The following is a 23732-nucleotide window of genomic DNA, read 5'->3' as shown; positions in this document are numbered from 1 at the left end:
ACATAAATGGAGGCGCTCACATCACTTAAGCCTATCTAGCCTTCCAAAATGTATTAGCCTTGACACAAATCTGCTCACGCACTTTACTCCTCATGAATAATCATCATCATCATCATCATGGCATTTAATTCCTCTGCAGCAAGTAGAATTCTACAGGGGTTCCCTTGGGTATTTAAGAGCCAAGTTGAAGGATCACAGAGTAAAATCAAGGGACACTGTTTTGTTTCAGGTTAGTCCTTAGTGAACAGACACTGTACTGTAAAGTGTTTGCTAACCGAAAGTGTAGAACAGGTGAGAATAAAAACAAGAGACTTGATAGCCATCATGGAGCTATAAGTGAAAGGCTGACGGAAGCAGACTAATCATGGAGCTTTCAGGAGCCTACTGATAAAGCTGCATATTGCCTGTAGGAAAAATAAATCGGCAGGTATATTCCACATACAGCATATGGAAGTGCTCTGAATTCTCAGTATCCTGTATTTCTTTAGGAACTGCAGTGGAAGTAGAGTAAAAGGAGACTGTTGCCAATTGGTAAAACAATCCTGAACATGAGCAACATTCATCTCTGTTAAGTCTTGAACAGTTGTGAACCAAGCCAGATGCCACAACCTCGCTAATACCATGAACAAAGTCAGAGCAAAATGGAGTTTGCAAAAGTTGAAGGATCATGGAGTGAAATCAAGGGACACCGTTTGGTCTCAGTTCAGTCCTTACTGAATGGACATGGTACTGTGAAGTGGTTTATGCAGACTGGCATGTTATAGCGAGACAACTGTGCATCTCTAGAACAAAGGGCTTTTGAAAAAGATTGGAATCGGCATGAACCTCAGAAAAAGTTAGAGAAAGAAATGGATGCTAAGTCAGCTAACCAGAATTAGTTAACCAATCTTTTAGCACTCAGGGGCCTCAGTTAAGGCTAGAGATCCACTGGGGTAGGTGTCACGTAGACATGTTAGAATGTGCAGTCCCAGCCTCGATAAACTTTCAGCTAATACATATAATCTGTATAATATTTTATCTCAATAGATACAGTCATACATCAACAGCAGTGGAATTATAAAAATACCAGAAAAGGAAAATAAATCTAGGTAGGCAGCAGGTTTGTTCCAAGAGAGATAAGACAGAACCCAGTGCCTGACTTCAAAAGCCATTACATTTTAAAGAGCATTTTGGCAGAATACACTAGCAAGCTGAAAGCTGAAGCCTAGGGCTTGAAGTGCCCAACAAATGAATCATTTTAAATTCCTACGTCAGGGGCCCCCCTCGGTGGGGGCTGAACAAACTGTAGCAAACTTCCTGTCATGCACGTGGATTGTGGCGGGGATCCAACAGCAGACAACTTTGGGGCGTGCCATGGTGGAATTGGAATGGGGTGGATGCGACCGCAATTCTGTCTTTCTGGTATAATCTTACGAATGCAAACCTCACCAAAACCTCATGCTGACCAAAAGTGAGGCTGCTGAGAGATAGAGACTTGATTCTCATAGCTATCTGCTTTTTGGCCAGTTTCTCTCTGCAAATCACTAAGCCTCAGTTCATTGATGCTACTGTTAGGAGATGCACAGCTGAGAAGCACAGCATACTTCCCCTGCCTCAGAGGAACATGGTTTATTAAATGGCAAGAAGTGTGTGGGTTAGTTAGGGGAGGAAGGGAGAGATTACACATTTAAAGGAATATTGCCAAACACGTATAAAGATTAAACAGTAAAAGTGTCATGTGGATTTAGCAGTTTAAAATCTAAGGGTGTGTCAGCTTGGTGTATTTCTAGCAACTCACTGTATTTCTTAGATGTTACAGTAATATCTATTTCTGTTTGTCTGATATTAGCATAAATTTGTGCAATTTTGCCAACTATACTAAGGAGATTTCCAATCTACCTAACTTCTATTAGCCTCTGAAAATCAACGCCATTCCATTCGTTTTCTCATCCTATAGCAAACCTTCCTAATTAGGGATGTTAAATTTAGACTAATTAACTAATCTAATAGTCAATGGGATTTTCATCGACTCTTTGAATAGTCGATAAGAGCGCCTCCGCCTTTGAACTACAGCAAGAGCTCCCGTTACAGTTCAAAAGCGGAAACCCTGCAAGGAGCGCAGGGCCAGTGGGTCACTGCTGCTGACCCCACACTCCGCCTCAGCCTTTGAAATGTACAAGAGCGTCTATTCTCCTGCCAGGGCTCTTGTACATTTCAAAAGCAAACTCGCAGCAGAACCGGCGCGAGTGGAGACTGCTTCAGTTCCCGCTCACGCCCGGTCCCTGCTGTGCCTCCACCTCTCCTATCCCCTGCGGAGACGGTCCTGGAGGGAACTGGCTTTTAAGACTGTTCCCCCCAGCACTGGCTCCTGCTTCCTCTCCCCCCTTGCTACCTCTCTCTGATAGAGGCAGCAAGGGGGGGAAGTGAATAGTCACATCACTAATCAACTATCCAATAAGCTTATCAGCTAGTCAACTAGTCGCTTACATCCCTATTCCTAATCCTCATATAAATGTTCACTTCTGATCCTTTATTATATATTTCAAACACTCTGGAAATAGTAATACTGGAAGCTACGATATCTTCTAAACTGCACCGATTTTGATCTGCTTACAGTCCAGCTCTCCAGAACCATATATCAACCAATGTAATGATCTACAAACCCTCTTGCTTCCATAAATACATGCTCCTTGCATTAAAAGCCCATCAATGAATGGAATTTCAAGTGATCTCATTCCAAGGCACAGTGCTTACATAATGTCCCTATTTACCATTCTTCAAAAAAATCACGTATGTACAGTGCAAGCAAACCTTCCACGTATACTAATATGTCACGTGCCTGCCTGCCTGGTAAGGCACAGGGCCATAGGTAAGTAGGTACTTACTATAAGCATTCCTGGGAGACAGCTATCCTACAGTCTCACTTCAGAGCATTAAATAAAAGATAGCAAACAACACTGACCTGAAGCTGACTGCCCACTTTACATTGACAAGGCTTAAAAGAAGGGATTAAGAGCATCTTAAATCCAAAGAATGTGGGTTCTTGTTTCAATGGAATAGATAGCTTATTCCAGCTGTGTTGGGCTGCAACCACAAATGTGAACCACCCATAGCGATTTGTAGCTCTAGGCAGTTTAAAAATTAATAGACTGGTTTCAACAAAGTGCACATTTGCAGTCTGTGTTGGAAAGAAGGGAACATAAATACGCTGGTGCCAAACTCTGAATACATTTATACTGTGTAGTAACTAATGGAGCTGCTTTGCTTTGAGACACTCGGCCAATTAAATCTATTGTAAAGGTCACCGGAGGAGCCTGAGTTCATGAGAACACAAACCAGCAGGGATTGTTGTACATACTTCCAGCCTCTGCAGTGCTACCACAGATGCATTTCATATGCCATATCATCAGAATCCAGGATAAGCATTCGCTACTGCTGAGCAACCTGCTTCCTTGCAAACGTTTGCCTGATACAACATTCTCAGGGTAAGGTATTTATCCTTAGAGATGTCATACTGAAGAGACATCTAGCCAGATCACCAGTAACATGGCGCCCCTTTCATGCAGCCACACACCTTATCGTTAAGATTTTTTAAAAAAACACCTTCAAAATGGGCAGGGGACTCCATGCAAAGGCTGTTGGGGGTCACAGAAAGTCTCTGAAAAAGCAAGAGGAGCCAAAAAGTTCCACAGAATAAGGGCTCAGCAGGCATAGTCATAGACTAAGAAGCCAAGAGGCAACCCGACGGTGTACTGGAGCTACATTCTGAAGTAAGCATCTCAGACTGGGACATAGCAGTGCTCAAATGTTACCACCAAATGATACGTCTGTAGCAGGGTAAGATGCATAGGGAAAAAAAGCTTTTTAAGCTGAGTTCTTAATAACACTGACTGCATTATTCATGCAATAAATAAAACCACAGGTTTTGATTTATTATTAATTAATTAATTCATATTATTATTATAGGCAGCTGCAGGAAACAGCCCTGATCTACTGCAAAAAACAGAGGTCCAACTGCAGCATTTCATCATTCTACTCTCCGCTGCCCTATATACGGATTGGAGGGATGGGTCTTCCAGGAAATGACAGATACAGTCTCTACTATCTTCTCTGATTGCTTCCTTCAAGCAGCTAACACCACTGGTGCCTCAGCTAGCCCCCTCACCCAAAAAGTCTCAGTCACTTCAACACACTGGAAAAGACACCATCTACATCTGTTGAAACAGACAAGGTGCCATGTCGTCAGCATCTCAATAGTGCTGCAAACCAAATCATTCTACTCCTGTGGCACTTGTTTTTACAGGCTCTCCAGTAACTGAAAGTGAAGGGCGACAGACTGGGCCCCGGCAACACCCGATGGAACATGCTATCAAGCAGAGCTAAGAAATTTGGTCATTGCTCCACTCAGGATGACAAGGGAAAAGCCAGACTCCTCCATGCACCCCTGCAGAGTCTGCGTATGTAATGTCGTCACTTCGACAGGCCATAGTACGAGAGCTCTCAAAGGGGTGGGCCTATGACTGCCCTGTAACTAGTGAGTGATAGCTAAATCTGCCTAGGGTAGTTTTAATAAAAAAAAACCCTCAAAGCAACAGCAGTTTCCATGCACCTGTCCAGGAAGAGCCTATTTAAGTGCAAGCATATATTATGGCTATGCACAGATACATTAGCATCCCTAATTAATACAAATTGGGTGCTGCCCTCTGGCAGGCTGCCAAAGCAGTCCTGCGGGCTGCAAAATTTGGGGGTCCCCCCCCTTTAAAAAATCCCAAAGGAACAATCTCTCCTTGTCATTACACCCAATAAAAATCTGTTTTATTCATTTAAAAAATGTCAAAACACACTTTATAAAACTAACAACATGTTCCAGAAGCATTCGTTCCAACATACACACCACTTGGCTAGCTAAAGGAAACTGGTTTAGGAGATATAGACATGCATGGAGTTGAGAGAGTTTCTGGTCTTCACATTGAAAAGGACTAGAGATAAATGTGTCTTTAAGAGCCCCCGATTTTGCTGCCCTGACGGAAGATAAACATCTCTACATGGAAAGTTACTCTATACAGAAGTGCCTTCATGCAAAACATATGTTGAACACAGATGGCCTTGCGAAACTGCACTCGCTCTGGCATCTAGCTTTTGATGGAAGAATAAATCTTTTTTTCTTTCACCATCCTTGAGGGGAGATCGGGCGAGTGCATTATGCAGCTGGACTAGAAAATTCCTATGACCATTTGCTATGGCTGGTGCAGCACATCCCAGTGAGTCTGCTATGAAATTGCTAATGAAAGGTCAGAGGGTGAAGAGAAACAGAGTCTGTCATTACCACACAGCTCTCTCTGCCCTGGATGAGTGCCCATGCAAGCTCCTACATTACTAGCGAGAGGCTGACTAACCACCACCACCAGTCAATGTGTAAGACACAGATCCCACAGGACAGGTTTGTAACTGGTTCCTTCTACTATATTCAGATTCAAGCCTCAGGAGAAAACCTACCAGAATTCACAGCTTAGTTTATAACATGGCAACGCAAACATGCACACAGACACTCTGCTATAATCAATCCCACTCAAAGGAAAAGCTAATTAAATGCAGTTTCAGACCGCACAGTTTAAAAAGACTAATTAAAGCAGACAGGCTTTTCTGCAAAGCCTGTCACTTTTAACATTTTCTTTTAATAGGAGCTAAAAAAACAAGCTAATGAAGTACTAGAGACAAGCCTAGCACATGATTGGTCAGTTGGTGTTATCATGGTAATAAAAACATTAAAAGAGCATGGAACAAACACAGTTTTGATTGTGGGGCTTTTTTTTAAGCAAACAAGTGTATGCATGCAACAGTGTTTGCAAGTTCCCGAGGCGAAATCATTGTATATTTGGGGCTGCAAGAGCAGGTACAATATATCATAATCAAATTAGCTCTTCACTCAGTTAAAGCATTCAACAGGTCTGTTAAAGTTATTAACCATTAAACAGAAACATGTGTGAACCACGGGGATTACCAAGCCAAGGAGTCAATGCTCCATCTTCATTCAAGTGGAAGAATGCTTAGATCAAAAGGAAGCATTGCATCTTGTAACCTATGGTCTCCACAGGTATTAAAGGTGTGGCTCCGGGCAAATTGCTAATGGGAAATACCGTTGGGCAAAGCTTGAGCTTTCCCAATGAGACTGTCTGTAAGAGTAATTTGATGCTCCTGAAGGAGAGAAGTGACAGTCTGTACTTGCTGTATATTTCAGTTGAACGAAATGTGAAAGTGTTGCCATGCAAGTCCTTCTAAAAACAAAGAAGCTGTTTCCTCGATCTACAATGCCTTTGGATAAGCCAGCCAGACGGCGGCAGCCTCTCTAATTTCTTTAACAAATTAAAGTCTAGAAATTGCCATTGCTAGGTTACGAATTATAGAACTGCATGTACCTGGGAGAGCATTAGAAAGCCATAAATGAACCAAGAAGTTCTCCTCTTAAGCAAATGGGCTAACAATTTACACAGTCTTACAAACTAAAAAGAAATTGGAACTTTGCTATCCTAGTAACTATTGGAGACAGACAATAGAGAGAGTGGAGCTGTAAATATGCAAAACAGACAGAACAAACCAACACAGTTAGGTTAGCAGCTTCCATGCCATTATTACATATGGCTTCTCCATTGCTCTCTTCAACTACTCATAATCCCTCAGGCGGTAAGCCCCATCTAGACCATATACCTGAATTCAGGTTCCTCCAGGAAAGTCATCGAAGGGTGTGTCTAAACTACATGGCTCCATCATGGAGCCATGTAGATTAGGCTGATTGGCAAAGGGAAATGAAGCCGCGATTTAAATAATCGCGGCTTCATTTAAATTTAAATGGCTGCCGTGCTGAGCCGACAAACAGCTGATCAGCTGTTTGTCGGCTCAGTGAGCTAGTCTGGACGCTCCCGCACCGACCTGAAAGTCCTTTATCGACCTCCCTGTTATGCCTCGTAGGATGAGGTTTACCAGGGAGGTTGATAAAGGGCTTTCATGTCGGCAGGGGAGCGTCCAGACTAGCGCGCTGAGCCGACAAACAGCTGATCAGTTTGTCGGCTCAGCGTGGCAGCCATTTAAATTTAAATGAAGCCGCGATTATTTAAATCGTGGCTTCATTTCCCTTTGCCGAACAAACAAATCTACATGGCTCCGTCGACGGAGCCATGTAGTTTAGACGTACCCTAAGTTACCTGATGATTCTCTGGGCTTTGCCCCAAAGTTAATATTCTTGATACAAATCACGCAGTCTTCAATAATACTTGCTGCCTGCTTCAGAAAAAATAATTCCTGCCCCGAAATGGTGGAAAATGAAACAAGGAATTTATTAGGAGCTTCAGTATGTGCCTATGCATCAGAAAAACAGGTGGAATTCACAATCACAGGTTTCCAGTACCAACACCGTTCAAAGAATAAAAATTCGGATGCAGTTACGTAGCTCTATCTAGAGGCATACAGGAGACCCACAAATCTAGGGAGTGCCTATGCTGTGTGTCTACAGGTCACATAACCCTGCTAACCTTTCTTCAACAGGTCTTGAAGCACCACTGTGAAACTTCTGCAAAAGCAGCATGGACTTCAGAAAAGGTAAGACTTCTGTGAATGCAGTTGGCTGTTAGAAGCGAGACAGTACTGACCCTCGTTTTGTTTACTAAATCAGATTTTGTAGGCCTTGTTTAAATTTCAATTTGTCAACACTAAGACATTTATAATGGAGTGTCTGCATGTCTAGACTCCTGCATCACATTTACATTCTTCGACTTTAGATTGTCTTTTTTTTTCTTCACTTTGTGAATACATACAATAGGTTGGTACTAGTGGAATTCAGTTCAGTATCCTGGTTTATCCCTATTAACTTTAACTGAGTGCTGCCGTTTTAAAATAAATTGGTGAAGAACTTTTTTGAATCTTGCAGCTGTTCAGGGTCATCTATAGGACCCTGTCGAGCCGTGTCTTGGAAAAAGTTAAGCAGACATCATTTTTCAGGTCTGGAAACAGTCTCTCTCATTTGGGATGAGGTATCCCAGCATTGTCAGCTCACGCCAGTGAAAGCTACAAACATTTTTTCACGCAACAGTCTGACTGTTATGGCAACCACAAAAATGAATCTCATTCTTCAGTCACAAGTAAACCCAACTAGAATACAGTACCCATGTGGGTTTCTTATAAAACACCAATAAGCATAGTACCCTTTCTTACAGACATTCATCACTCAAATGGATATAGATAAAGTACTTTTTTTCAAAATGGAATTTCAGACAATGGTCATTGTCTGAACCTCTTTAGGACTTCACCATCCCATTCCCAAAGATACCCGCTGTTTCAGCTACAATGGGCTACTCCATTTATCACACTATGTTTGGGTAGATGTCAGCTGAAGACCAGGGACACCTCTCAAGAGCCCATCTTGTAAAAAGGAATATTTTCACAGAAGATGCATGCAACAGAAGCATCTCAAATGAGCCTCTGAAGCCACCTGGGAAAAGATACACGCCTGCAAAAGTAACGCAATAACTTTTTCTTTGGCGAGTTAAATGAATACGACAAAATGAACTAATTATAAACTAATTGTGAGTAAAAAGAGAGATTGCCTTCCACCCATCCATCCATGGCACAAGTCCCTAAGAATTGACTCCCACAAACCTCAGAAGTCTCATCTTACTGTGTCAGCCCAGTGCTGGTCTTCATCATTTTTCAAGTTTATTTTTTAGCAAAAGCCCTGCCTGACTTCAAACAGCTGATTCCAGTCCACAAAAAAGCTGACTGTGACCCTGATGCATTACACAATGGCAGTAAAAATACTTTAATTTTCATAAGAACAGTGATCCTTGGTTTGCTGAACTAGAACCTATTTCAGCTATTTAATTATGGATTCAGTGTAAGATGAGCAAAGTAATGTGGCCTGACAACAAACAGAAAATCGTTTAAAAAGCCATAGCAGATAGGATAGATCACTATCTAAATGCCTATTTAAATTTCTACACATCATGCTACAGTTGGGCCTCAAGCACATTGGTTTTTCTGAACCACTATACCCCATGGAAGAATGAGAGCAGGAGTGTAACTGAAAACACGCTTTAAGCATGTAAACGACTTTAATCGTGGACTCATAGAAGCTAGAAATGGAAAGACGTTAGGTCATCAGTCTCCCATGGGCAGTTCTTTGTGATACATGTGCAAGTGTTCTGTCCCATTTAGAGTTTTAAGCATCATTAGCGATGGGGTTTCCAACTAGGGATGCAAAATCCTAACTAATCAGTTAACCGGTTAAACATTAGCTTTAAATCTCATGTTTAACTTGTTAGCCAACTAAGTGGGATCCCGGGCAGGGACTGCAGCACTCCTAGCCCACAGGGCCCCCACTCCCAGCCCTGTGCTGGGGCTGGCTGCCAACTCTCAACCCTGCACTGGGGCTGCCACCGCCGGTTCCCGGCCCTCGTGCTGGGGCTACCAGCTCCTGGCCCTGCTCAGACTGGGAGCCTGCAGCCCCATGTGGAGGCCTGGCAGGGCTGCAGCAGCCCTACACTTGTGGCAGGCTGCAGGCGGAAGGCTGCTCCTAGGTACCAGTTAACTGGTTACCCGTTCATATCCCTATTTCCAACATGCTCTTGGGAGTCTATGATGCAGGCTAATTCAGAATCAACAACAGAAAAGATTCCTCTTAGCCCACTTGTCCTGGTAATATCTCTTCCTACCAACCTAAATAATTCCTATCCTATCACAGTGGTTCATTTATTTGTTAACCATCAAGCACCATTCAAGCCTCTTGCTTCTCTGTTAATATATATTTAAAAGCTAAACTAAGTCAATCCCTTCAGTCCCCCTGGTTATCATTGTTACTCTTGGCACACTAACTCTCCCCTCTCTGTATCACTGTGGTATGACGGTGTGGTGGGGGTTTCAGGATAGTCCTCAGCGTCATACAGAAACAAATGTCTTCACAGTCTCCAGGCGGAGGTTTGGGTTTTCTGTTATATGATAATGGACATAAGAACTCAAGGAGTAGGAATCAAATCTCCAAGACGCAAGTTAATCAATCAGGTACCAAAGCTACATCAGCGAAGACACAGAGCACTTTTCTTCTGCAGAGTAAACTGAACAAATCTCAAGCAATTCAATGGAGAACCAGAACTGGGGAAGAGGAATCTATTGCATGGGATTATATGCTAGCAATTGCTCAGCTGCTGTGCCATGATCCGGAGAACTGGCCTATGGCTATGTCTACATTGCATTCCTCTTTCAAGAGAGGAATGCAACTCGTGTTTAAGGGTTATTTCGAAAGAAGGGTTTTTTCCTCAAAATAACCACGTCTAAACAGCATTTTTTTTAATCTCAAAATAGGGTATTTCAAAAAAGCGGCCAGCTGCGATTATGCAAATTTTTCATATTCAATTTTGCTCAACTGCATTTGCATTCCTCTCTCGAAAGAGGAATGCAATGTAGACATACCCTATGACAGCCTCTGACATGAGATAGGATTTTGCCTAGGTACAGAGGCTATGCAACAAGGCAAAAGCCAGCCAATAAAAGCAGGAGTAAAGAGGGAACATTCACCCACTTCTGCTCTCTCTGCCTCAGTGGTTGGCATGCACTGAGTGTGAAGTGGGGTCGTGGCTCCTTGTAAACCCACAACCCAGGCTAGGGATGTTACATTTAGATTAATAGGCAATTCAACAGCCGATGCAAATTGCATTGACTATTCAATTAGTCGATAAGGGTGCGGCCCTCTTTGAAGTGTAGCTACAACCCCAGAGCTGTTGCTACACTTCAAAGGCAAAAGTGCTGTGGGGAGCTCAGGGCCAGTGGGGAAATCAGCAGTGTCCCATTGGTCCCATGCTTCCTGCGGCATTTCAAAGCAACAGCGCCACATGGAGCCCGGGGTCAGTAGGGGAGTCCCTAGCTGGCCCCAGGCTGCACATGACATTTGAAAGTGCCAGCACCGTGTGGAGCATCCCGCCTTTTCCCCAACCCTGCTGCCTCTTCCTGATAGGAAGCAACTAGTCGACTAGTGTGTTGACTATCCGATAAGCATTTGTTTATTAGATAGTTGACTAGTTGTTCACATCCCTAATCCAGACACTTGAGTCTCCAAAGCTATTTTGCTCATTGCTCCAAAAATTCAGTGCACCATGCCCTGGGGTAACCTGTGATCACTAACAGGGAAGTAATGCATCGTCTGGTCAAGCTCTGAAGAAATTATTTTCTCCATGGTGCTGACAGATGCCAGTTGCAGCCACCATTTCCAAAGCTGGATGCTGAAACTTTGGCTCCTCATCTCATATTTAGATATTTCACCAAAAGTGGCCTGATCTTCAGAGGCGCAAAGCAGGAATGAAGTGGATGGGAGGTGCAGGCCCTCAGCCCCTTTGAACATCAGACCAGTTAAATTACATATCTTGATACAGATTTAGCAGCATGGCCTTAGCCACCCAGGTTTGAGAACGGTGGCCATGGAAGGCTGACTTTTCTCCCTGTAATACCCACATCAAAACCTCATGGTCTTCCCACTGAAAGCCTGACAAGTACGGACTGAGCACTGAACTGACTGGACTCCATGCGCCCTGCATTACTCTTTACAGAACCTACTAAGCTGTACAGAAACAATGCAGCACGCATAACCTTCAAAGTTCAGTGTGATGACAACAAGCCTCTTGGGCAAAACATTCCCCACTCGGTGAGTTTTGATTTGTTCTTTATGCCACCAGAGCCCCTGACGGGAAATAACCCTACAACCCACCAAGTCCAATGCCATGGTGTACATATACAGCTGTGCTTCCAGCAGCTCACGTTGCCTCCTCTAAAGATGCGCACAACCACCTGCATTTCTAGCACGACCTGCCAGCCATAGGTCGCAACATGTGATAGTAACTATTGTTTGTCATTCAGTATGAAATTAAGCTACCGTGCTGCTGGGTTTTTTCAGTGCAAGCATAGGTCAGAAAAAAAAGCAGGGAACAAGCTCTGACGAAGTCAGCTAATGAGCTTAACCACATCACTGCGACAGGAACACACATCTGTGCCTCATTAAAGGTTTGTTTATTCAGCTCCATCAGGTGTATCTTCTAATACTGGTTTCTTCACATCGGTTCAGGAAGGAAACTGTTCCCCAGCCCATCAGAGTATGGCTGATAGCGTGGTGATGGGCGCTATAAAGAACCAGCTAGCATACACACATCATCAGTGTCTTCTGCAACGGGCTTTGCTAGGTGTGCACTAGACTGGAATCACCACTGAGTAATACCTTGCACTTCTCAAACAGTCGTATTGATTTCACTGGGGATACTTGCAGAATAAGATGCTGCTGAGTGTGAGTAAGGACACATAGTCTAGTCCTATGTGTCTTTCCACAGTATCTCATGTTGAGAAAATTGCAGCAATGGTTACACATTTATTAAACCTGCCATTTGTCAGGTTTCTTAAGAAATGTGGGCATTTTGACATAGTCTGTTACAGTGAGATAAGTCTTGTTCTAACTATACTTGACGTAAGATTTCTGTAGTGGAAAATCTCCAGGGAACAGATTGCTTAATAATGTTTTATCGGATTTATACTCTTTTTCAAAGGCTTAAGTCTTCCACCTGCATGGAAGAGCCAAGTGTCTCTCAGACTTGTCTCCTTTATACTCACCAGGCACTTTTCTGGGAGCAGAATGTTGCCATTTTTACCGTCAGCTCTAATTTTATTGACCAACAACCTATTTGGGCATGCACAGTTAAGAGTCCGATATGAAGTCTTTAATATAAACCCTGCTAATCCTTCTTACTATCTGCACCATTCCTCAAACAACACAAATAGTGGGCAGAACTGCAATGTAGAAACTGTTCTGTTGCCAGGGGTTTCCAATTACAAACAGTGCTAAGAACAGAGCCTCCCTGTTCAGAATAGAACATAAAGACGAGGGAGAACACCTCAGCTCTATCTACTTCTCTGATTGAAGGATGCAACAGTTGTTAAGGAGCAGTTACAGTTACCACATACCCTTAGTGACTGTAGGTAGCTATGTAGTACCTCTGAGGACACAATTTATGGTAAACATGGTCTTCTGAGGATAGGACAAGAAGCAATGGGCTTAAATTGCAGCAGGGGAGGTTTATGTTGGACATTAGGAAAAACTTTGTAACTATCAGGGTGGTTAAACACTGGAATAAATTGCCTAGGATGGTTGTGGAATCTCCATCTCTGGAGATATTTAAGAGCAGGTGTGACAGGCATCTCTCAGGGATGGTCTAGATGGTGCTTGGTCCTGCCGTGAGGGCAGGGGACTGGACTCGATGACCTATCGAGGTCCCTTCCAGTTCTAGTGTTCTATGATTCTATATCTCATACCTTGAAATAGATCAAAATATTAACCCTATAAGTGCTAGGAGTTTTTCTGGGGAAATTCTATAGCCTATGTTCAGAATCTATGTGAATCAATGACTCTAAGGTTCTGTCAGATGGTTGGGGCTTTTCATTTCTAAGAACAACATTTCATTAGATGCGCTCACTGGGAAACAGAATGACCATTATTCAACAACAACTTCAATGGCCTCTCACTTCTGAGCACTGACTCATTTGCAGGGCCTTTCAATAATCAGTATTAGCATTGGTGCTGCAGTTTTGCTCACAAGAAAACATTACAGAGGTAGTTGGGATGGAAAATGAAAATTTCTGACAATTCATCTTGCAAATATTTCAGTGTTTCTGTCTCCGCTCAGTATTTTTAGCTCATTGTTTTCTATTTTGGCAGCTGAGAAACTGCAGTTTGAAATTTTACCTCCAGCTTCATATTTCTTCTTAAAAGTGAATACAATGTCCTGTTTATAATAATAAAATCACTACTTGGCAGCATGACATCAAATGGAAAAAAAGAGAAAGCAACTGGAAAATTTAGAGCAAGCAATTTTGAGTGCCAAGTTTCGCATTTGTAATGGTCCAGAGGAGGTCACTGGACGCGCTTGGTATTAGGCAAATGGTAAAGAAACAGATATCCTCAAGTTCTTCCATGTTAGACTATATAAACCATCTCTCGTTCAACCAAGGTTAGTGCTTTCCAAAAGAGTGACGTTATACATTTTCCACAGTAACACTAACAATGGGAGACATGAAGAAGGCAGAATTGCTCTGCAAAGAACGGCCTTTTTTCTCTCTCCAATATTTAGGTTTTTGTTTCCCACTATGATCGGACTTTCCTGGCTTTGGTTTCTTGTCCCAGTTTAGCAGTAAAAGTAACAAAAAGATATGAATGAAATTAGAAACATTTGGAACAAGTCTTAGAAATAGCTTTTAGGTTCCTTCGATTTTGGCTAAACCTCTTCAAATAGTTTCCTCCTCTACTCCCCTCATTGCTGCACCCACTCTTGACATTTGAATTTCTGGGTTTGTTCTGACCCTCTTCTTTTCACTAGGGATGTTTTGTACCATACAAGTGAAACATGAAGCATAGAGCAAACAAGGAAACGCCGTTTACAGGTTGAAGCAATAGAGAGGATCAGAAAATGGCTGGAACTACAAACCTTCAGAATTTGCCTCTGCCACACCACTCTTCCAGTCTCAATGTTTCTTTTAAATAGCAAGCCAAGCATTCCTCTTTTCTAATTTGGTTTGAGTCAATTTGGGAGAGAAAAAGGAAAGGGGGGAAGGAAAAAAAAGAATTCTGCTCCTAATTGTGTTTACAGACGCTGGAACACATGTTTCATAAACTATGCTGGTCCAAATACCATTGAATCCAAACTCTCTTTTGAACACCACAGTTGTCAGGACACAACAATAGCACTTCATCATCATCTAGCACCTTTCATTATAGGACCTCAATGTCCTTTGCAAACCATTAGTTACAGACCCTATGAAATAGCTGTCTCATTTTACAAATGAATATAATGAAATAGAGATCAAGAGGTTGCCCAGAATACTGTAGTGGCTTAGTAGCATGGTAGTAACATAGTTTAACCTATAACAGCAGGAAATGTTATAACTATCTAAATAAAGATGTTTATTAGATACTATTAAAATATTTTTAAACCTTTTTTGGTAAATTATTGGAAGGAGGGAAAAAATGATCTCTGTGAAGAGACTACATGAAAGATGTGGGAATGTTCAGTAAAGAAAGTCCCCAAACATGATAGGAGTACCCCTATTTGTAAAGATGAACCATTCCAGAAGCTGGGCAAATGTCTTTATGAGACTGCATAGACTAGTAAAATCATTCCTTGACACTGATCAGTGTTAACCTCAATGAGTTCAAATGACACACTGCTTTGTTTTGACCTAAAGCCGCATTCACAGCCTCACTTTTGTGTGAGATTCCTTTTAGCTAAATAATCAGTCCACTAGCCAAGTACTCCAAAGACATATTAACAAACGCAACTAATGGTGCTGAAGAGACTATTAATCTACATTAGCGTAAAACAAAGACACATTTCGAGCAGGGGAGTGTCTCATCCCAGTTTCACCTAATAAGAAAGTTACTTTCAAAAATGGGGGAAATATAAAGGTCTGAGTCATGGACCCCCGAAGGAGCGCCTGGTCACTTGGCCTCCAGACAAGGGAGGAATACAAGCAATAGGAATATAATACAATAGCAATAGGAATACAAGCAAAATTTAAGCATGAATGAATTGTCATTCATGCTTAAATTTGACACTTTATGTATGGGTCTCAACAAAGATGCTAATTATCTCACCCATTACAAAGATAGCTTCCCCAATTATCACCCCTAATGTCATTACCTCACAGACACTAACCTTCCCCCGTTGCCCCCACTCTGTTCTAAAATTTGATTTGTCAATTTTATATATGTTCACTTTTTTTGATTGTATCACTTTGGTATATATGGTTGTGCCAATTTTCTTCCACAAATTGATCTGAGGAAGTGGGTCTGGCCCATGAAAGCTCATCACCTAATAAACCATCTTGTTAGTCTTTAAAGTGCTACCTATTTCTGTCTTTTGTTTTAGCTAGACCAGACTAACACGGCTCCATCTCTATCACTAAGCAATAGTCAAGTAACTGAGACCATCTTCTACACTCACTGAATCAGTGGCAACAGCAAACCCAACTGGAGGCTAAAACTAGTATTGCTAACATGATGTGTGAGGATCCGTGCTAACAAAGGCAACCTAGTGCCCATACACTAGGTTTTTCGGATTGCACCGACAAAACTGTATTAAAGAACAAGCAGGGATTTTCCCTAGGCTAGAACAAGCTCTAAATAGAAAGTGTAAGGCTACACCATGTTTATACTGAATCTGATTTAAAAGCACTTCAGTTAAGACGGCTCTTTCTGCAGCATAGCTGAAGACTTACCATAAGGTATAGGCTTGTGGTATTGCAAATTGTAGCAGGAGCAAAAATCACCCTCTGTGTGGTGGTTTTCCAATTGGGATCCAGGAAGCCCTGGGAATCTGAGGGCATTCAACGTGGTCTACTGGCCCTGCTAATCAGCTCTTCTTTCCTTCCAGTGCCTCCTGTGTACTGAGGAACAATGGTCGAAAAGGGACCAGGTGGCCATTAAAAGTCTGAACAGAGTCACAGCGGGGCCCAGGGTTTAGGCAGGCGCCACATGGCTCCTGGAAAGCAGCTGCCAGGTCCCTGGGGCATCTAGTCAAAGGAAGGCTCCTCCTACTGCCCCCGCCCCAAGTACCAGCTCTGCAGCTCCCATGGACTGGGAACTATGGATGTGAATGGTTAACAGGTGAAGCTAATTGGTTCCAGTTAACTGGTGGGGGCTGGAGCAGCTCCCTGCCCACCCTTAGCAGGGGGCTGCTCCAATCCAGTGGGACCCGTCATGCACAGGGGCGCTCCAGCCTGGCCAAAGCAGTTCCTATCCATGGCAGGTCCAGCCCAGATGTGCCGCAGGCAGAGGCACTCCAGCCTTCCTCCCTCCCCTGCCCACTCCCCCTTTAATTGGTTAACTAGTCAAACATGTTTAACAGGGAACTGCAACCTATGGGCGCAAGGGCAGCACACAGAGCCTCCTTACGCTTAAGGGCCTCAGGGACCTGACAACAGCTGCCGAGAGCTGCAGTAAATGCTGCTGGGACCCCATACCCTTCACCGCCCCCCTGGACCTCCCAAACTCCTCACCCTTGGCCTCAGCCCAAGCCTGCTTTCCCAGTCCAGAACCCATACCTCCTCCCACAGCCCAACCCCCTGCCTCAACCCGGAGCCCCTTCCCCCACTCTGAACCTCCAAGACTCACCTCCAGCCCGAAGCCCCCTCCCACACTTCAAACCCATCACCCCCACCCGGATCCTGGACTACCTCACACAGCCCAACCCCCTGCCTCAACCTGGAGTTTCCTCCCACTCTCCAAATCCCTCATCTCCGGACCCCACACCTCTAGCTAGAGCCTTCCCCACCTCTCCCAGCCCAGTAAAATTGAGTGAGGGTGTGGTAGAGCGAGCAATGAAAGGAGGAGGGATGGAATGAGTGCAGGAGCGGGCAAGGAAGGAGCAGGGCAGGGATTCGGGGGAAGGGGTGGAGTGAGGGTGGGGCCTGGGATTAAAGGAGGTCTTGGGGCTACCTGGACAATTTAGATCAAAATAGGGGCCCTCGGGTTCCTCAATTTAAGAACCACTGCTCTGTGTAATACAGAACTAGACAGATCAACCACTAACTCATATAGTTACTGCATATGCAGACAGATGCCCAAGTTCAGAGTATGCAATTGTGCATATATATTTGTGGGACCCTAATTTGTGCATGTACAGGTCAGGCATTGCACTGGGCCGACAATACACAATATACTGGCTGCCAAGAAAGCACAAACAGATAGTCAGTACCATTGAGATGGAAGGTTAAAACAAAAGCAAGTCTTACGACTACACCCTCTGCCAGCCCTATCTCCACAGTCATGCCACCAAAGAAGAAGACACCCAGATCAGTAACTGAATGGTTTGAACATCTTTTGATGGTGAGGAAGGGGAAAAAGGAGTTGTGATGGGTAGGAGGATTGCTGGCCTTTCCTGACCATTCCAACATTTGGTGACTAAAGGGTAAAACTCAGGTAGCTAGGGGATGTTGGCAGGGAGCCAGAAGAGCCAATGGGAGAAGGTGTTGACATTTGAATTGGAAGATATACTTGCCTGCTGTTCTTCTTTGTGTGAGTTTTAAGCCAGGAGTTGGGGGAACAAGATGAATTAAACCAGGCAGAACTACCATGCCCACAAAGAATACTGGACATGGACATGGACTGGACCTTGAAGCACAGATTGTAAGTAGACATGAAAATGTCTATTTAGACACGATCGGGTTATTTTCTTTGTTTTGTTGTTTGGTTAAAGTTCTCCGTGTTAAGTCCATGTGCTCCCCCCCACTGTACTTGAAGCTGTATCCCAGGGATGGAATTTTCTCTGTGCTTTTAAATTGTTCTTTTCTCAGTTGCTTTAAAACACCGAGCAACCAACTATGCTTCGTCAAGTATATCTTTTGGTTTTGTTTAATAAAATCATCTTTTTTAAGGCAATGATTTGGTTCTTGTGTCCTGGACGGAAATAGGAGATCTGAGTATGCATGCCTAATACTGAGAGGGCAGCTGACAGAGATTACAGTTTGCTTTCTCTTTTTATTCAAGCTCACTTGTGTTAGAAGAGCCTAGGGTTAACCCTCTGGAAGAATTTCCAAGTGCTTCTTCCTGGATTCAAGGAGAAAAGGGGCTTTTCACTTGGCGGTGGAAGCCTATTTTCCAAGGTCAGGTAATCTGTGATCTTGGGAAGCTTTTAAGCAGAAGCCTATAGAGGCAAGGTATTTTTAAGGTTTCTTGCAGGCCTCCACCTTCTGCACTTGGAGTGCCAGAGTGGGGAGCAGCCTTGACAGGAGTAGGTTCCAATTAGGTACGTTCCCCATTATTTTTAATAATAAAACAATTTTCTTTTGGAGTTGACAAATAACTCTCAGGCTATCAAAAAGCAAGCTAATTGAAATATTGACATGCAATCTTCCTGTCATATCCAAGCACAGAAACTTCATACTAGCTTCACATGGGCTTAAGCAGGAGTAATATTGTAATTAACATTGCAGGTATTAACACATGACTAACGTAATTATTTTGAAAGTTTTAACAGGAAGGGTTTATACTAGAGAAAACAAGGAAAGTTACTTTGCAGTGCTTACCGCCTCTATGAAGAGGCAGCCTGCTTACCCAGAAAGAAGGATTTAAATGGCCTCGCTACAAAAACATTGTGGGGTGCTGATCACCTTGACAATTTTCACTGCAAAAATAGTAACAAAACCTAGAAATCCACTTGGAATTTGCTTCCAAGAGTAACTGTGTAATCAAAGTAAAGTTCCTCATTTGCCCACCACAGCACTATTGCTGGGGCAGAAGAAAGGAGAGGAAGATGGCTCTCCCTTTGCCGAAGTGTAGCCAAGAGCCCAAAAATGAGAACGTTCGAATGACATCTTATATTCTAATGTTTGTGGTGGAATGACATTTGCACTACTGTGTTTTCAGTCATTTCAGATCTGAAATCCAATATCTGACGTCTGACACTAGCAAATAAGAAACATGATTCTCCACTGAGTTATACCATTTTTACACTAATGTTGCGCTACTGATTTCAACAGAGCATGCCAGCTTTTGCTGCACTGGAGTGGAGAATCAGGCTTACGAGCAAATCATTTAATCTTACATAGAGCACAGCCTTGAAGCTGGGAGAGAAATCTTTGGTAGCTTTAATCTTAACAGTTATTATAAAATAGATAATTACCTACATCCGAGGTTACAGAGAACTTCAAGACATAATTTAAGCCTCGCAATGCTGCTGTGAGATCAACAGTATTTAAGCTTCACAAAGCTGCTGTGAAACTGACAGTATCCTCCATTTTACACAAGGTAAAATGCAACACACAGGGTATGTCTAGATTACATGCTTCTGCTGGCAGTGGCGTGTAGATTAGACTACCCGACATAGTCAATGAAGAGGGGATTTAAATAATCCCTGCTTCATTAAAATAAAAATGACCGCTGCGCTGTGCCGGGTCAGCTGATTGTCGGCGCAGTGCAGTAGCCAAGATGTGGATCGGTCAGCAGGGAAAGCCTTTTCCGATCGATCCTGTAAACCTCGTTTCACAAAGCATAAGGGAGCGGTCGGCAAAGGCTCTCCCTGCCAACCGATCCGTGTCTTGACTGCTGCGCTGTGCCGACAATCAGCTGAGCTGGCACAGCACGGCGGCCATTTTTATTTTATTCATTGAGTATGTCGGGTAGTCTAGACATACCCAAAGTGACATAGTGACTTGCCAAAGACCACACAGTGAGTCAGTGACAGAGTCAGGAACAGGACCCGAACTTGGCCTGGTTTCCTTCTCCAACTGTCCGCTACATCATCTTCCTTTTTCCACCACCATCTCAGCCCAAAGATTTGTATGTGTGTTGCGTACTGACCTTTCCACTCTGGACTCCCAATACAGATACTTAATGATGGTGCCTGTCCTCCCCTTCACACAATTTGTTACCCTAAATGAGAACTACGTAAGTACACGAAGGGAAGGGAACTTGCTGTGGGTGCAAATGCACGTTTGTCTTTTCACCAACATGGACAAATCAAAACCTTTGCCTTTAGGAATCAACACCGTGTAAACATTTTCCCTTAGTAACAATCTGTAGGGAAGCACCATCAGACAGTGCCCTCAAAGCTTCAGCGTAACAATCAGAGAACCCAAGGTACATCGCCAGCAGATCAATGAGAATTCATACACCAGAAACATATTGACATACAACCTAGAATTATTGTCAGCACTGGTAAAAAAAAACCACACTGGGAACTTTGTGAGTCATAAAAAAAATCCAATGCGTCAACAGAGAAATGTTATAAAATCCACTACAGAAGTATTTAGGGCATTCCTGACAAAAAAGAAAGCTCTCCGGTTAGATGCCAGGGTATTACTCTCTGTGTCTAAGTATTAATATCTTCAATCGTTCTTTTGAAAGAAGTACGCTTTGCTATACCAAAGGCTTCCCCAAATCCCTGGTCTTTAGCTTCCTTTTCAAAGAGCAGGCTGCTTGTCAAGCTAACCCGGGTAGAGCTTAGGAAGCAGTGCCTTTGCATGCCTTGTGAAGCGAAAACCACAAGAGAAGAACAACCTTGAGGCCAGAGAGGGTTTGCTGTTACCTTAAATCTCTTCTGTTGGCCAACTCTGCTGGTGGGATGGTCCAGGGCAGGCTCTGGGGAAGGCATTCCAGAACGTCTTGGGAGAAGTCAGAGAAATCCACACCGTACTCCATCAGGATTCCTTCTGTTTCAGGCTCAATCTCACCAGCCTGCCCGAGACTTTTGGCCATTTGCCTTGGGAATGGAAGCAGAAAGAAAGGGTATTTTTATTTAGAATGTACCTAGCACTCTCGGCTGCAGCATCCATCAAGAGCAGATATATGATCACCCATTTAATCCAGCTCCCTGACTTGTGGTGGGAGACCGGGGAGGAAGTAGGACAGTACCATGCCTTATGCATGCTGGGGAAGATGCAAAACACTTGCCAGACATACTGTGTCTCTCCTTTAAGGAGACTATTTATGTCATTAGGTTGTTAGAGCACCCAGGAGAAATAAGGGCCTACTGCATTACTGGAAACAGAAAAGCAGCAGTAGTGATGCCCAGCAGTAATAAGAAAGGCATCGCTTTTTATACAAATTGCTTCAGCCCTATGGATCAATGGTTCTCAATCTCTTTCACACTGGGACCTCACACTACAGCAGAAGAGTGTTGGCTCACCCACTCACGTAGCCATAAAGAAAGAAGGGGTGATCTCACCCTCCTAGGCATGTCCATAACAAGGGTTCTCAGCTTGGTCTCCGAGAGCCCTGTCTAAACACCACTTAAAGAGCTACGCTCACGCCTCTCTTCAGTGCCTAAAAGGACTCGGAGTACTAAGACCTGGTGGCAGGGCAGGGAGCTCACATGCACAAGGACTTTCCGTAGTAAGATTTCTGTCACTTAGGAGCCACTGTTTGGTGGTGAACATGCTCTGGGATTGCAGGCTTGGGACTGAAAAATGAATTCAGCTAAAGATCACTCATGGTCCTCTTCAGCTTGTTCTACAATTCTACCAGCAGCCTGAGGGGTGTCCCTCACCAGGGGCCACTGTGGAACTTGGAAAAGGAGCAAAGTCATAGAGCCATCAAATCGCTGCCGTAAAGGAATATATTTGATGGCCTCAACAGAGCAGTGAACATGCCCCAATTACCCTCCTGACTGTCTTTGTAGAATCGCACTTAGGCACCTGTTTCAAACCATCTTCCAGACTCTTTCCAGGCCTGAGGACACCCAGAGACCAAGCTCTCCTCCTCCGGCTAGCATTAGCCTTTGGACTCTCCTCCTGCTGGAAAGGGGCTGAAGTTCTGGATGGGAGTCATCAGGCCTGACAACAGGGGGAGGCAAAGGGGCAACTTCCCAGGAGGCTGGCAATTTAAAAGGGCCCAGGAGCTCCGGTAACTCTTCCAAAAAGAATCTCGATTCAAAGACTTTTGATATACCTTATGCAGGTTCCAGGGTGAGGAGCAGCCTGCATGGTGCATATATATCAAAAGCATCTTTCAGTCTAGGGCAGGACTGTAGCTTTCCCCAGAGCAGGCAGGTTGGGACTGGGGAAGGGAGAGGAGGCCCACTGCAGCTGCCCCGGAGCTCCTCTGGCAGGTAAGGGAGGTACTTGGGGTTTCGCCGGGCTGGAGGGAGGGCGGGGGTTGTGGCCCGGCCGAGCAATGGGGGCAAGGAGCCCATTGATTTCTGTCCAAGAGCCTAGAATTGCTGCATGTGAGCTGGGAATCACAGATGAAGGGAACATTGTGTGGTCCATTCTAATAAGCTTTGTGGAGCTCTGCACACATTTGTCTGTCCTACTTCCAGAAACTTCTCCTCAGCTCCAGTGCATACCTAGCTGGGTGGATTTCCTACACCTCTGACATTAACCATACTTTCATTCAAAAGAGGAGTTAGCTGAACATAAGAATGGCTATAGTGGGTCAGACCAAAGGTCCATCCACCAGCCCAGTATCCTGTCTGCCAACAGTGGCCAGTGCCTGGTGCCCCAGAGGGAGTGAACTGAACAGGTAATGATCAAGCCATCTCTCTCCTACCAACCATCTCCACCCTCTGACAAACAGAGACTAGGGACACCATTCCTTACCCATCCTGGCTAACAGCCATTAATGGACTTAACCTCCATGAATGTATCTAGGTCTCTTTTAAACCCTGTTATAGTCCTGGCCTTCACAACCCCCTCAGGCAGGGAGTTCCACAGGTTGACTGTGCACGGTGTGAAGAAGAACTTCTTTTATTTGTTTTAAACCTACTGCTCATTAATTTCATTTGGTGGGCCCTATTTCTTATATTATGGGAACAAGTGAATAACTTTTCCTTATTCAATGAAAATGGCAGAGAAACCAACGGGAGCTCCACATTAGTGATGTAACAAAGCAACACTCGCTATCTGACTAGAAACGGAACTGTACATGCTAGATTCTGCCTGCCCTTTATATTCCCAACACTGCGCTGTGCAGAAGGAAAGGTTGGTTGGTTTGTTCTTACAGCACCATTAGGGCAAATGGCACTTTACAGGCAAATGAGACAAGGACGCTGGCGTACTGTGATCACCATCTATGTCTATGTAAATTCATTAGAATAAGATTGACAAGATTGGTAGGGAGAATAATGCAATGGAATATGGCTATAAGCAAGGTTTCTGCAATATACGAAAAGTTGCCGCGATACTGATCATTCTGCTTTAATTTTAATGAGCGAGAACAGGCATAAATTGCTTTCCTAACACAG

At 43.8% G+C, this 23732-nt stretch overlaps 1 protein-coding gene across 2 annotated transcripts in view; it reads right to left on the bottom strand.

Moving 5' to 3' along the window:
• The window catches only part of DIS3L2 (DIS3 like 3'-5' exoribonuclease 2), a 264327-nt gene that overhangs the window by 127910 nt on the left and 112685 nt on the right, over positions 1 to 23732 (bottom strand). For both annotated transcript variants that reach the window (XM_075938150.2, XM_075938149.2), the window contains one exon: positions 21078 to 21251. In XM_075938150.2, coding sequence (XP_075794265.2) covers positions 21078 to 21251 — 174 coding nt within the window. The remainder of the gene's footprint in view (positions 1 to 21077; positions 21252 to 23732) is intronic.

Source organism: Pelodiscus sinensis, chromosome 10 (genome assembly GCF_052426305.1).
Source record: "Pelodiscus sinensis isolate ZL-2025 chromosome 10, ASM5242630v1, whole genome shotgun sequence".
Lineage (NCBI taxonomy): Eukaryota > Metazoa > Chordata > Testudines > Trionychidae > Pelodiscus > Pelodiscus sinensis.
This window is presented reverse-complemented; position numbering and strand designations above follow the sequence as displayed.